The sequence below is a fragment of the Somniosus microcephalus genome, chromosome 30 (genome assembly GCF_052327205.1).
Source record: "Somniosus microcephalus isolate GS21.2 chromosome 30, FLI_Smic_1.0, whole genome shotgun sequence".
Lineage (NCBI taxonomy): Eukaryota > Metazoa > Chordata > Chondrichthyes > Squaliformes > Somniosidae > Somniosus > Somniosus microcephalus.
In genome coordinates, this window is record NC_141016.1 from 21971824 (window position 1) to 21987832 (window position 16009).

Consider the following 16009-nt stretch of genomic DNA (forward strand, 5'->3'; position numbering starts at 1 on the left):
GTTTGTGTTTAGTGTGTGTGTATGTTTATGTTTGTGTGTGTTTGTGTGTGTGTATGTTTATGTGTGTATGTTTATGTTTGTGTGTGTGTATGTTTGTGTTTATTGTGTGTATGTTTGTGCGTGTGTATGTTTGTGTGTGTGTTTGTGTGTATGTTTGTGTACGTATATGTGCACATATGTTTGTGTGTGTATGTTTGTATGTACGTATGTATTTGTGTGTGTGTGCGTCAGATTATTACATGGTTGCAATTGTTTGCTACAGTTTGATTAAATCCAGGATTAGCAGCAAAAAAAAAGCATCGGCTAGATTTGTTCAGATTTTGTTCTCGTTTTTGAACAAACTGATCTTTAGCTAGTCACTGAATTTTGCTCCCTGAAGGAACAGTTATAATTACCTGTGCCCTTTAGTGTAGGTGAATCAGCTGAATATGATGCAGTACGGCAGGGTTAAGAATAAGTTAAATGGATAATGGATTTTGCGGTCAGCGGCGAAGGAACGGCGCTCGCCATTCACCTCGCTGTCAGCGGCCCACAAAGTCTTCTCGGTCTTCAGAGCACAGACTTGCTCAAATCCGCTGTCTGATCCAGCGCGGCGCCCTCTACAGGGCATCTGTGAGCAATGAAAGAAATGGCGAGGCTCTTCAACCAATCAGATTGAAGAACCCTCACTGAGCCACGCAGGGGTGAATTTTAACCCCCAAAAACGGGTGGGTTGGGGGGGTCAGGTGAAATGTTACAATGTCAAACCCGACACCAATCCGCCTCCAACCTGCCCACTTCTGGGTTTAACGGAGGCGGGACAGGGGGGCGGGCAGCCAGCCTGATTCCAGGAGGGGGCTTGGCAATTTAAATATTTAAATGAGGCTGGCAGCCTCAGATGTAACAATCGTTGCAGGTTTAACCGTGCTCAGCTGGGTTTCCCAGGCCTCGGGAAACCCGTCAGCTGAAGTGAGGCAAGGACAGCTTCGGGGAGAAGGTAAATGCCTTTACAGCACTGCTTGTGGGCCAGGAGGAGCAGGTGTGCTTCCCATGGTCCCCCAAGCTTACCTTCTTCCCTTGGATCAGATCCGCCCCCCGTCCCATACAAAGACCCCCGATCAGTGATCGAATCGCCCCTCCAAAGCAGGAAGTATAAATTATATTTAAATCATGTACAGAAAGTGGAATAAAGATTTGGGAAAGACAGATGGGATTAAGAGAGAGAAATAAAAGAGACAGACAGAAAAAGTGAAAACAAATTATTTAATTTTTTTTTTCAAATCTCCACCACTAATTAACTTTTGAAGGAATGAGACTCCACACTTGTAAAATTAAATTTTGGCTAGATAGGTTGTTCGGCAGTAATTATCACTTATTATGCCGTTAAAAATTCACTTACTCCTGAATGCACCAGCCCTACCTTTTTCTGGCGTTTTTAGTGAGGAACTAGTGGGTAAGTACCCCAAGTTCACGCCATTGCATTGATTTCAGTGCTGAGTCTATCAGCGAGAAATGTAACAGCCCGCCCTGTGGAGGAGCGGGGTATCTCTGACAGCAGCTTCTGGATTTCCACGTTTAAAACTGAAGTCAATGGGAATCGGGGGAAAACTCTCCACTGGCTGGAGTCATACCTAGCACAAAGGAAAATGATTGTGGTGATTGAAGGTCAATCGTCACAGCCCCAGGACATCACTGCAGGAGTTCCTCAGGGCAGTGTCCTAGGCCCAACCTTCTTCAGCTGCTTCATCAATGACCTTCCCTCCAACATAAAGTCAGAAATGGGGATGTTCGCTGATGACTGCACAGTGTTCAGCGCCATTCACAACTCTTCAGATAATGAAGCAGTCCATGCCCGCATGCAACAAGACCTGAACAATGTTCAGGCTTGGGCTGATAAGTGGCAGGTAACATTTGCGCCACAGAAGTGCCAGGCAATGACCATCTCCAACAAGCGAGAGTCTAACCACCGCCCCTTGACATTCAATGGCATTACCATCGCCGAATCCCCCACTATCAACATCCTGGGGGTCACCATTGACCAGAAACTTAACTGTACCAGCCACATAAATACTGTGGCAATAAAAGCAGGTCAGAGTCTGGGTATTCTGCGGTGAGTGTCACACCTCCTGACTCCCCAAAGCCTTTCTACCATCTACAAGGCAGAAGTCAGGAGTGTGATGGAATACTCTCCACTTACCTGGATGAGCGCAGCTCCAACAACACTCAAGAAGCTCAACACCATCCAGGACAAAGCAGCCCACTTGATTGGCACCCCATCCACCACCTTAAACATTCACTCCCTCCACCACTGTGGCTGCAGTGTGTACCATCTACAAGATGCACGGCAGCAACTCGCCAAGGCTTCTTCAGCAGCACCTCCCATACCCGCAACCTCTTCCACCTGGAAGGACAAGGGCAGCAGATGCATGGGAACACCACCACCTTCAACTTCCCATCACACACCATCTTGACTTAGGAGTATATTGCCGATCCTTCATCGTCGCTGGGTCAAAATCCTGGAACTCCCTCCCTATCAGCACTGTGGGAGTACCTTCACCACACGGACTGTAGTGGTTCAAGAAAGTGGCTCACTGCCACCTTCTCAAGGGCAATTAGGGATGGGCAATAAATGCTGGCCTTGCCAACAACGCCCACATCCCTTAAATGAATTTTTTAAAATGCGCATGTACGGGTGCCGAAAGTTGCTGTCCAATTTTTGTCCCTAATAACCAGACCACTAAGTGATGATGAATTCAATGCTAAAGGTTGGGATTTACCTGTGCTAGGAATGATATGGTAGAACGTGTGTTCTGTGCACTTCCTGCGACAATTCAAGAGGCATTAGGAGCACAGAGAGAATTCCTGGAACGCGGCTATAAATGACTCACCAAGCTACAGAGATTGTCAGTGTTTGACAGCTTCACAGGGCTGTCACATGGTGACAATTCATCTGTCAAAAAATTTTGACAGATGAAACGTCATACGCTGACGTCCTCTGTCACTGGCTTTCCCTTAATTGGCCGGCTAAACCCGCTGGGCAGGCTCAACAAGGTCAATCAAGGGAAAATAGCGTGGGTTGGCCGGACGTCGATGGAGGCGGGACTGAAACCCGACAAGCAGCAGTCCCGCCTTCATCGACATCCCCATCGGCAAAATCACCCCCTATCTCTGCAATATGAGGATCAGTGCGTGAATCAGAGCCTGGGGGATTGGGGCTTATGGATGTCAGTGCTCCAACCTGCCAATCTAAATGCATTTCATCCATTCTAGTGCCCGGTAAAAACCGTCGTGACATGAGACAATTTGCGTTTTTTTTTAAATAATCATTCTCGGGATGTGGGCGTCGCTGGCAAGGTCAGCATTTACTGCCCACCCCTAGTTATGCTAAGAAGGTGGTGATGCCTCTGAGTGGCTGGCTTGGCCACTTCAGCGGGCAGCTAAAGGTCCAACCATATTGCTGTGGGACTGGAGTCACATAGAGGCCCAGACCGGGTAAGAATTATTAAATTATTGAATTATTAAAAATTGAATTATTAAGAGTGGCAGGTTCCAGTTGGGCTTGTCACGAGCAATTCATCAGCTTCTTGGTTACTTTTTGCTGATGGTAGCTTTTCCTTTACCAGATTTTTTTTTAAACTGAATTCAAATTCTCAAACTGCCCTAGCGGGGACTTGAACTCAAGTTCTGATCTGGATTATTAGTCCAAGTAACATAACCGCTGCGCCACCGCACGCCACACGCTGCTCCCCGTTCTCTCCAACAGTGGCAAGCATGACGGGTTGGAGGTAGTCAGTCAATGGTGATCCCTGTCCGCCAGGGGACAGGCCAGCACTGGATCACGTAAAGGTAAAGGCCTAGAAATCCATCTTGGGCGGTGATCTAAGAAAACTACGAGGCACTTGCTCTAAGCGTTAAGCAAAGCTTTAATCAACTGTTTTACAACATGGAGGTCTAGTTGTGTCCTTCACTAGTTCCTGTTAAGAATGTCCTGCGCAAGCTGGGCTCATGCCCGAGTATTTATACTCTCCCTGGACAGCGCCACCCGCAGGCCGCTCAGTATTATTTCATAAGTCTTTCTTTCATGAATGGCTGAATCATGTCTGGCAGTGGCACCAGATGGACCCGCCTGACTGCAATGGAACTGATTATTGGGCGCTGCGTGTAATAGGCAGCCGATCCGATACTGCCCGTTTTGTGCCACCGCCCGTGACGAATTTCTGGGCCAAATTAAATGAATAGGGCGGAGGGAAGAGAAAGTGAAGCAATTATTGCACATTCAGTAATAGGCGGCTTAAGGCGAAATCTTCTTCCACCATGCTGACCTTGCTTTATTTTTGGTTTGATCCGCAGCGTTTCGAGGTAGGCACAATCATCTACGCCCGAGGCTGTGTCGACGCCATCTCGCTGTGGTTTGAGGATAACATCGGTATCACAGTAGGAATTCTTGCCGCAGTACTCTTGCCACAGGTAATCTCTTGGTCCGTGTTGTCGTGCTGTTGATCCGCGTTCTGTACTGAGGCCTGAGAACAAAAGATGTATCCGAAATAGTATCCTTGGAAAAGTAACGACGAGTGTGATTTTTGCACAAAATGCTGGCTCGGTGACGCTCGAGAACAATGCAGTTCTTCGCCAACGGGGATAACAGGAACCATGAGGCCCCCCGTGCCCTCCCCCCCGCCTCCCCCGGTAATTGGTGGGATGTGAGGGAAAATAAACCCTCTGTTGAGGTGCTTGGTTTCGATCACCCATTTGTTGAAAAGGTTGTTGCTGGAGAGGAGATGTAGATTGAGGATTGGACTGTGCGCCGGGAAGCGATGGAGACTGGAGAAAGTTAAGGCTGTGAATGTCGTAGCTCAGACAAAGGCTTTGTTTTTTCGGGGAAGGGAGCATCTCGTCCCTGTTTTAACGTGTTCAGCATCTTGTTCGCTCTTTCCCATCCAGAAGGTTGGGCAAACGCCAAGCTCCCAGGACATGTGCAAATAACCCTGAGAGTTGGCTCATGGTCCAGAGGCGTCCCTTTCCCTGGAGGCGGAGGTACTTGGTCTGGTCTGAGTTGCTTTGCCTGAACTTAATAAATGTGGCAGCTCATGGCTTAAAGGTCAGCTCTATTCCCAATCCGAGACATTCCAGGTGCATTTTACTCATGATCAGACCAAAGGTCCACTTTGGTAGCTGAATTCTCACTTGCTACGAACCAAACACAACCATGCATGCAAAGTAACCGTAATAGTGTGGCTTGAGATGAACAATGAAACCTTTTTTACTATCGGTATAAACACCAGGAACAGTGTGGACTACCTCAGTCACTCCTAGGCTTTCTGAAATTGGTAGATGATAGCACGCTGGCAAATCACATAGGCCAAAAACTACAGATTGTTTTTTATTAAGAGATAAACACCACACAGAAGCAGATTGAATCAAATCAGCAGAAACAGTGGGCGTGCAAAAGATTTAGGGGGGAAAATTCGGTTGCTTTGCGCCTCCCGTTAAACAGGGTGCAAAGCAACTAGCGCCCGGGCGCGCCGCCGCCAACACCTCCCGCAAAATTCAGCGGGAGGTTAGCGGTGGCGGTAACTGTTAGCACCCCGTGGTGCTGCGCTGCCGGCAATGACGTCATCGCCGTGCGCAGTGCCCCGCTCGCGCCCCGGCCACGATCTTCGGGACCGCCCCCTGACTTACCGCCGGACGCTATGTCCGACGGGGTCAGGGGGTGGCCTACCTGCGGCAGGGGCGGCGCTATTTAAAGGTGAGATGCGGGGCGGCCATTTTTGTTGCTGGCCGCCTGCCAGCACCTGCCTGCGCTCCCGTCCCCAGTATCCTGAACGCCCCCCAACCCCCCGCGGAGTGCTGGCCGCACTCCAAGAGCCCGGCACTTCTCTTGAGTGCTGGGCTCTTTTGAAGGCACTCCCGATCCCCGGGGGCCCAGCTGTGCAAGGCCCCTCACCTTTAAGAAGGGGAGGAAGGCCTGCAATACCGTGACGTGATGTAGCACCGCGATATTGACTCGCAGCGCCCCAAGAGGGATGCGGGGCTCTTCCAGTAGCGCCCCGCTTCCCTCTTGGGGCGCAACCACTGAATTTCCGGCGTGGGGGCGCTAATCTGTCCGGGGAGTTAACGCCCTCAATTGTTAGCCCTTAATTTCTCACCAGAACTTTAAAATAGTTCCTAAACAATAAAGGTCTAAAGGTTGTAGCAGTTCACTTTAGTATTCTTGGAGCATGTGTTCCTTTGCTTGAGATAAACCCTACTTTTCCATGAAAACCACAAATCAGTGGCCTTCCTCAGCAAGCCCCCTTTTAGTGCTTGTGAGGCGCACCTTTCATCCACAGGGACACCGGCCTCCAGTTGAGTTGGTTGTGCAAGTGGATTAATTGTTTGTCAAGAGCAGTGGGAGGCGGCAAGAGCCAGTACAATACATTCACGCGGCACTGACAGGTTACCTGCGTTACAGGAGGGCATTTTTCTGAGATTTGGAATAGAAGAACCGATCATATATTGCGGGCTGTGAGAAAACGAAGGACTGGAAAGGCCCAGGTCATCCATGGCGCCTGGTCCGATAACTTATGTGCACTATGACCCCCACCATCTGCCCACTCCCCCACCACCCAGCCACGTATTCTCCTCCACAGCCTCGAGCACACTTCCTAATATTGTTTGTAAAAAGCGTTCTTATTGCGATACCAGGGTTAAGGATGTGACAACTACACCAACACGCTTTTAGGATTTAGCTTTGTCTGTGAGAGAATGTTTTTTCTTATTCATTCATGGGATGTGGGCGGTGTTGGCAAGGCCAGCATTTATTGCCCATCCCTAATTGCCCTCGAGAAGGTGGTGGTGAGCCACCTTCTTGAACCGCTGCAGTCCGTGCGGTGAAGGTGCTCCCACAGTGCTGTTAGGGAGGGAGTTCCAGGATTTTGACCCAGCGACGATGAAGGAACGGCCGATATATTTCCAAGTCAGGATGGCGTGTGACCTGGAGGGGAACTTGGAGGTGGTGGTGTTCCCATGCACCTGCTGCCCTTGTCCTTCTAGGTGGTAGAGGTCGTGGGTTTGGGAGGTGCTGCCGAAGAAGCCTTGGCAAGTTGCTGCAGTGCATCTTGTAGACGGTACACACTGCAGCCACGGTGCGCCGGTGGCGGAGGGAGTGAATGTTTAAGGTGGTGGATGGGGTGTCAATCAAGTGGGCTGCTTTGTCCTGGATGGTGTCGAGCTTCTTGAGTGTTGTTGGAGCATTGTGGTGGTGCTATCCTGAGCAAGCCAAGACTTGTAAAAGAAAGGGAAAGACTTGCATTTCTATAGCGCCCTTCACAACCTCAGGACGTCCCAAAGCGTTTACAGGCAATGAAGTACTTCAGAAGTGTAGTCGCTGTTGTAATGCAGGAAACGCGGCAGCCAATTTGCGCACAGCAAGCTTCCACAATCAGCAATGTGATAATGACCAGATAATCAGCTTTAGTGATGTTGGTTTAGTGATAAATATTGGCCAGGACAGATGCAATGTGCAATGTGCTCATTTAGTATCTCAGCCATGCCCCCTGCCTCCACAAGAAGACCCCCTTTTTGGTGCCTAATCGGCCCCACCCTTCCTTTGACTACCCTTTTACTATTTATGTGTTTATAAAAGAGTGCTGGATTCTCTTTTTTGTTCTGACGAAAGGTCATGACCTGAAACGTTGACACTGTTTCTCTCTTCATGGATGCTGCCCTGGCCTGCTGAGTTTTTCCAGCGTTTTCTGTTGGTATTTCCCTTTTTTGCTAGCCGCTGATCTATTCTCATACTCTCTATTTAACCCTCTTATTCCCATTTTTAGATCTCCTCTGTACTTTCGATATTCAGCTTGGCTCTCTACTGTATTATGAACCTTACATTTGTCATAAGTGAACCTTACATTTGTCATATTCTTCAAAGTGGTCCCATGGGATCTTTTTACAGGACCTTGGTGAGACCACACCTTGAGTATTGTGTGCAGTTTTGGTCGCCTTATCTGAGGAAGGATGTTCTTGCCATGGAGGGAGTGCAGCGAAGATTCACCAGACTGATACCTGGGATGGCAGGAATGACGTATGAGGAGAGATTGGGTCAATTGGGCTTATACTCGCTGGAGTTTAGAAGAATGAGAGGGGATCTCATTGAAACTTATAAAATTCTAACAGAACTAGACAGACTAGATGCAGGAAGGATGTTCCCGATGGCCGGGGAGTCCAGAGCCAGGGGTCACAGTCTAAGGATAAGGGGTAAGCCATTTAGGACAGAGATGAGGAGGAATTTCTTCACCCAGAGAGTGGTAAACCTGTGGAATTCTCTACCACAGAAGGCAGTAGAGGCCAATTCATTAAATGTATTCAAGAAGGAGTTAGATATATTTCTTAAGGCTAAAGGGATCAAGGGATATGGGGAGAAGGCAGGGACAGGGTACTGAATTTGGATGGTCAGCCATGATCTCATTGAATGGCGGAGCAGGCTCCAGGGGCCGAATGGCCTGCTCCTGCTCCTATCTTCTATGTTTCTATGTTTCTATGTCCACCTGTAGCATCTATTTGAATGGAAGATTCTGCCCCTCTTCCCAGAACAGAGAGATAAGCCTATTTTTGCGCACTGCTATTCCCTGCAGTTAACGCCTCTGTTGCTAGTGGCTTGTGAATGTTCTGTGCAGCTCCAAGTAACTGGGTTTCATTAGCCACCCATCTTTTGAAGCGTAAAATTCTATTGCGTGTACGCTGTTTTACAAAGGGTATGATATTCCTTGATATATCTTACTTTATGGGATGCAATCTCCTCAAACTCAGGTGGGATTGTGGGTTTTAATCATCACTGGCAAAGCTGTGCATTCAAAGTAATTTAGCTGAAGTGCACAATTGAATTTGGAAATGGTTCTTATGCAGTAGAAGATTTGTGAGCCACTTTACAGTCTATTGCTACGCCATCCACTGCAAGCAGCACTCCCGCAAATTACTTTATCGCAGCCTGCGTAGGACCTGGGGGGAAATGTCCCAAAACGTATAAAATACATTCACCAGAAAAAAAAATAATCCTCTTACTGTAAGACATAGCTGAACTGGAGCCGAGTGGCTGAAAACTTTCCGTTATTAAACTAGAACAAATTGTTTCACTCGCTCGATGAAATTTCATGCCAGTCGTGATTGAGTTTGGATGGTCAATGCGTGGGGTGAATTTTATCACAGGTACACCACCCTGCGCCTTGCCCTCTCTCCCGGTGAATCACAGCCACATGCTGTGAGGTGAATGAAATCGGAAAGGAACCGTGAGGACAGTGATGCTGAGCAGAATCTAATCAATAAATCTTTAACAAAACCGCGCACGTCGGAAAAACTTGTAACGGATAAAATGTATGAGTCACTCAGTCCTATTGCACAACCAGCTATTGAGTAATTCCATGTTCTTTTAGATATTGAGAATCCGTGCAGATTTGAAAGGAGTATTACTCAGCTCTCGGGACAGTACTGAATGAACTCTGTAATTGTTAGACGAATTTTTCGAGCACTATTAATCTGCAGAAAAGCAGAGTGAAAGCGGTATTGATTTTGACAAAGTATCAGCACGTCTTTATTCCCTAATGAGTAAACGTTCAAGGAATAAAATGTTCTCATTGTATAAAGCTTGAGTACACTGGGTGTAATGGTATTGAAGGTTTGAACTGACATACATGACATTTCAAAGACCCGTTAACTTGGATCAAGGATGCTGCCTTGTAAGGTCTGTGTTATATTTTCAGAAACAGATGGTGTTTATGCAGTGAATTAGTTCATCTGATCAAACATGTCAGGCAGCACAGGCAAAGCCACCCTCCTGGTTTCACAGGCCTGGTTAAGGTTTTTTAAAATTTGTTTATAGGATGTAGGAGTCGCTGGCAAGGCCAGCATTTATTGCCCATCCCTAATTGCCCTTGAGAAGGTGGCGGTGAGCTGCCTTCTTGAACTGCTGCAGTCCATGTGGTGAGGGTACTCCTGTAGTGTCCATGTATAATAAGACACAGACTGCAGAGAACGGTACAACAGGTGTTTACTCAACGTGGCTCACACTGCAACTGCCTGTACAGATTACTACTCAGTGCTATATACAGGTGTGGTCACTGCCGGCACTACAGTATACATGAGCTGTAAAAAGTAGTTCCTCCCTTAAATGTATATACATTACAATTCCTCCCCTTTTAGATTAACAGTACCATAACACTCATTTAACAATTAAATATCAAACTAATTACAATTAACACTTTTAACATGCAACATTAGCTGAAAATAGTCTATTTATATATTCAGTCTTTGGGGAGGCTTCCTCATCCTTTCTGGATAGCGCCTTTCCCGAGTGTCTTGCTCTTGGTGCGGAGGTGATTCTGGCCCCCTGTCGTCGGTTGGTTCATCAGCTTCCGATGCTACTGTTTCTGGGGTAGATGCGACCTGTACGTCGGGTTCATCACCAGGTACGTATGGGCGAGGCATGGGGTTGACTTGTTCCTGTGACTCTAGGATCTGGTCAGCATGGCGTCTCACGATGCTCTCCCCAACGTCCACTGTGTACATTAGTGGGCCCTGCCGTGTGCATATCGTTCCTGGCTGCCATTTTTCTGTTCAGTAGTCGCGGGCCAAGACTGGTTGCCCTACATTGAAGCTCCTTGTTGGCTTCTCATGGATGTGCTGGAATTGCTTACTCTCAACATCTCTTCATACGTTTGGTCTGAGCAAATCCAGGCGAGATCTTAACCTTCGGTTAAAGAACATCATGGCTGTGGCCTGGTTGGTGACTGCATGTGTCGCATTCCGGTAGGCGAACAGGAAATTGTCCACCTTGTGCTGCAGCGGAATGTTGTCATTGTACATAGCCTTTATTGCCTTCTTAAAGGTTTGTACGAACCTCTCAGCCAATCCATTTGTGGCTGGATGATACGGGGCGGATGTGCAATGCCTTACCCCATTCTTTTTCAAGAACCGCCGGAACTCTTCGGACACAAACTGTGGTCCGTTGTCGGAGCAAATCTGTTCTGGCAAGCCATTCCTGGCAAAAATGGTCCGTAGGACTGCAATAGTTTTCTCCGTGGTGGTGGAGGACATTTTGATGACCTCAGGCCATTTCGAGTGCACATCCACGGCTATTAAAAACATTGAGTCCATGAATGGACCAGCAAAATCAATATGCACCCGTTGCCCTGGAGATGAGGGCCACTCCCATGGGTGTAGAGGGGCCTGTGGTGGTGCATTTTGGACTCTCTGGCATCCTGAGCAGCTCTTGGTCAGGTCCTTGATTTGTTTATCGATTCCTGGCCACCACACATAAGCCCTGGCTAGGCTTTTCATTTTTACCCCTCCCAGATGACCCTCATGAAGCTCATTGAGCACTCTATCCCTTAACTTGGGTGGAATTACCACTCGGGATCCACACATCAAGGTCCCCCGGCACACTGACAGCTGTTCTCTCCTTGTCGAGAATGCTGGCAACAGTGAGTCGCCATATGCTGGCCATCCCTTCACCGTCAAATCATATACCCGAGACAGTGTCGGGTCATTTCGGGTTTCCTTTTTGATACAAGCGTTAGTTACCAGTAGGTATTCAACTATAGTCGAATGGAATATTTCGACAGGATCCACTGCTGGTGCTTCCTCCGCAGTAGGCAGTGGCAGGCGTGATAGCCCATCAGCATTTCCATGCTGTTTCGTGACCTTATATTCAATCTCATAGTGGTGCGCCCCTAGAAAAAGTGACCATCTTTGTAGTCGTTGCGCGGTCATCACCGGAACGCCCTTCTTCGGATTAAAAATGGAGACAAGAGGCTGGTGATCAGTCAGCAAGGTGAATTTCTGCCCGTGCAGATAGTGATTGAACTTTTTCACTCCCCACACTAGGCTGAGGGCCTCCCTGTCAATCTGGGCGTAGTTACGCTCGGCTGAGGTTAGTGATCGTGACGCAAAGGCTATTGGCCTCTCTGAGCCGTCCGTGAATTTGTGCGACAGCACCGCTCCAATGCCGTAGGGTGACGCATCACATGCCAACCGAATTGGTAATGCCGGGTTGTAATGGGCCAATACCTCTTTTGATGTGATTAGTGTTTTGCTCTTCTGGAAAGCTCGTCTACATTCGTCACTCCACTTCCATGGCACCCCAGTTTGCAGTAGGGTGTTCAGTGGGTGTAGTATTGTAGACAAATTTGGCAAGAACTTATGGTAGTAGTTTACCAGCCCTAGGAACGACCTCAGTTGTGACACATTTTCCGGTGCTGGAGCCTTGACTACTGCCTCAATCTTCTCTGGGGACTTATGAAACCCCTCTTTATCGATAACGTGGCCACAATACGAGATCTGTTTTCTAAAAAACTCGCATTTGGGGTAGTTAGCTCGGAGCCCATATTCCTGCAACCTAGCGAGCACCTGCTCCAGGTTGGCAAGGTGATCACTGTCATTTTCGCCCGTGAACAGGATGTCGTCCAAATAACACTGGGTCCCTGGGATCCCTTGCAGGACTTGTTCCATTACCCTCTGCCAAATAGCCGGAGCTGATGCTACCCCGAATACCAGCCGGTTGTATTGGTAGAGACCTTTATGGGTGTTGATTGTGAGGTATTTTTTTGATGCTTCTTCTACCTCCATTTGCAGATACGCCTGGGCCAGATCAATCTTAGTGAAGCGTTACCCTCCAGATAGCGAGGCAAAAATATCTTCAATCCGCGGAAGTGGATATTGTACGGTGTGAAGGACCGGGTTCACTGTTACCTTAAAGTCCCCACAGATGCAAACCTTCCTTGGTTCCCCAGGCGTGCTGCGCAACGACTTTTTCATCACAGGGACGATGGGTGTAGCCCACTCGCTCCAGTCTACCTTGGACAGTACACCTGAACGTTCCAGACTCTCCAGCTCTGCTTCGACGGCTGGGCGGATCGCATAAGGTACTGGTCTGGCCTTAAAAAATTTTGGGCTTGCGTTTTCTTCAATTTTAATCATCGCTGTCATGCCTTTTAGTGTTCCGAGTCCTTGCTGGAACACTTCTTTCACGTCAGTTAGGATCTTTGACAGTCGCCCAGGTGTGACGTCGTCATCCTTTTTGTCAGCCACAGTCAGTGCCTGTATGGAATGCCAATCCAGTTGTATTTTCCGGATCCATTCACGTACCAGTAATGGTGGTCCTCCATCTTGCAATACATACAGGTCTAGTTTTGGTGTTTCCTTACCGTTATATATAACGGTCACCCTTATTTTTCCTTTGGGGCAGACTTTTTGCCCCATGTACGTCTTCAAAATAAATTTTGTGTCTCTCAAGGGTATGTGTGAGAATAGCCGCTCGTAGTCCCGTCGGTTTATGACTGTTAGGGCTGATCCTGTGTCCAATTCCATCTTTACCAGGACTCCTGCTATCTTGAGAGTGACCCAAATGGTTCGGTGATCCTCCGTTGCGATCACATTATGTAGTTTCAGACAACTCAGTTGCCTGCTTTTGGAGTCGTTATCACTCTTTTGTTCATCTGAACTATTCTCCGTCATCTTATGTACCACCTTGTACTTTCCTTTGGTAGGTTTCTTATTGCTGGTTTTCTTTCCCGACCTGCAGACTCGTGCTATGTGTCCTACTTTTGCACACTGTCTGCACACTTTGGCCTAGAAATTCAGTTGGGCGCGCCAGCCATTAGCGCCTTAGGAGGAGTAGATCTCGAGCGCTAGGCGCTTAGCGCCCGGGCGCAGCGCGATCTGCGCCTCGCCCCAACTTCAGTAGACATTTAGCGCCGGCGCAAATTCTTAGCGCGCGCCCTGCTGCGCGCGCAGATCATGACGTCATTTCGTCGTGCAACGCCCTTTGTGCGCCCGGAACCGGAACTTCACTCGCGCCGCCCCATTGTGCGCCGGGCGGCCCTAACGACTGTGAAGTGGAACAGTACACAGCCGAGGCGGGCCGCGGGGAGTGCAATTTAAAGGGCACTTACCCTGCACTATAAAGGCCAGCCATTTTGCAGGATTCACTCTTGCGCAACGGTTTTTTGGAGAGAGACCAAGGAAGAGAGCTTACTGCTTTGGCCCAACACTAGGACAGGTATTTTTGGCTCAGGCCAGAGCTTAGCAATTATCTTTGCCTTCATTGAGATCTCAGTGTTTGCCAGCATATAATGGGGGCTGCATTGGGTGCCAACGCTGACTTTCAGCCTTATGCCGGAAGGGCTTACAGACGCCGTGAGAGAGTGGCAGCCCTGGCTAGACGCAGAGGGGGCAACAGGCGTCGCCAAGTGAGGCCTTACCCACCCAGGGTATACCGCCAGCAGTCCTCCTATCTGACCATGTCTGCCGCGCAGTGTGTTAGGAGGCTGCGATTCAGAAGGGAGGTGGTTGCAGACATCTGCCAGCTGCTTCACAGAGATCTGCAGCCACAGCTGATGCGCACGACGTCTCTGTCGGTGGCAGTGAAGGTGACGGTGGCTCTCAACTTCTATGCCACCGGCTCCTTCCAATCCGCTGCTGGGGACATCGCTAACATCTCCCAGTTCGCCGTGCATTGCTGTATCCGCCAGGTGACCGATGCCCTTTTCAGAAGGAGACATCAATTCATCTCCTTCCCCATGACCCTGGACAAGCAGCAGCAGCGTGCTGTGGGATTTGCAAGAATAGCGGGCTTCCCCATGGTGCAGGGCGCCATTGACTGCACGCATGTGGCTTTGCGGGCACCTCTGGAGCATGCCGAGGATTACCGCAACCGGAAGGGCTACCATTCCCTCAACGTACAGCTAGTGTGTGACCACAGGCAGCGCATCCTAGCTGTCAATGCCCGCTTTCCAGGCAGCAGCCACGATGCCTTTATCCTGCGACAGACAACTGTGGCTGACACGTTCCAGGCACAGCCTCCCCCAAGAGGATGGCTTATCAGGGACAAAGGCTATCCTTTGTGTGCCTGGCTCATGACCCCGCTCCGCATGCCCACGACCCCTGCTGAAGAGGCATACAACAAGAGCCATCAAGCGACTAGGAACATCATAGAACAAACAATCGGTGTCTTCAAGCAACGGTTCCGCTGTCTGGATCGCTCCGGGGGAGCCCTCCAGTATTCGTAGGAGCGAGTCTCCCAATTCGTCGTCGTTTGCTGCATGCTGCACAACCTGGCTATCCGCAGGACTCAGGCACTGCCACCTCACGTTGGACCACCACCTCAGGAGGAGGAGCAGGAGGAGGAGGAGGACGAGGAGTACCAGCCCAGGAGGGAGGCAGAAGGTCCAAGGGCCGCCCGTCGGCGGCTTATTGACCGTCACTTCTAGGCCCCCTGTCAGGGAATGGCTTGTGCCAATGAAACAACATGATTGCAGCCGCTCCGCAAGCCCTCAGCCGGTTAAGACAACAAACACTTCAAAGATCAAACATGGACAATGTGAATAAATAAAATGGTTTATTGTACAAACTCAGGGCCCTTCCCACATGAAAACCAAAAAAAGACGAAACCCCCAAAAAACACTCACACACATTACTCGCTCCCACAACCTGGAGAGGATTAACAAAACAGTGCAACAAAAATGGCTGTCATCCTCGGCCTTCGTAAAAAACAAACATCACATCCTCGGCCTTCAAAAAACAAACATCAAATTCTCGGCCTCAAAAAACAAACACAACTGCCCACACATTCTACTTTTTGGCCCGCAAGGGCGATGCCTTGGGCATCTTTGTGTGGCCCCTGCCCGCCCTGCTGCTCCTCCTCAAAGTGAGGCCATTGGCTGCTGCGAGGCTGGGGGCAGGCTCCTGAGGGGCACATGTCGTGACAGCAGATGCCCTTGGGGGTCGGCCTAGACGACGTCTGGCCGTCGAGGGGCCGGCTGGTGAATGCTGCAGCTGTGGCTGGCCAGCATCAGTCGCTGCAGCAGCTCCTGGCAGCTCCACTGGGGGAGTGGCAGTGGCGGCTGGAGGAATGGGGGCAAGCTGGTGGATGGCAGGCACTCGCTGGTCGCCTGAGACACTGGCACTCGCCCGGGCCAGCACTGCAGCATGCGCACCAATCTGCCGAGGGACAGACCGCTGTGCTGCTGCAGCGCGCTGGGTGCCCTGGCGATGCCTGGCT

The 16009-nt window shown here is 49.4% G+C and overlaps 1 protein-coding gene across 1 annotated transcript in view; it reads left to right on the forward strand.

Annotated features, from left to right (window-relative positions):
• The window catches only part of LOC147098006 (tetraspanin-15-like), a 344298-nt gene that overhangs the window by 237336 nt on the left and 90953 nt on the right, over window positions 1-16009 (forward strand). The window contains exon 7 of the mRNA XM_085971200.1: window positions 4330-4446. Within this exon, the coding sequence (XP_085827326.1) occupies window positions 4330-4446 (117 nt within the window). The remainder of the gene's footprint in view (window positions 1-4329; window positions 4447-16009) is intronic.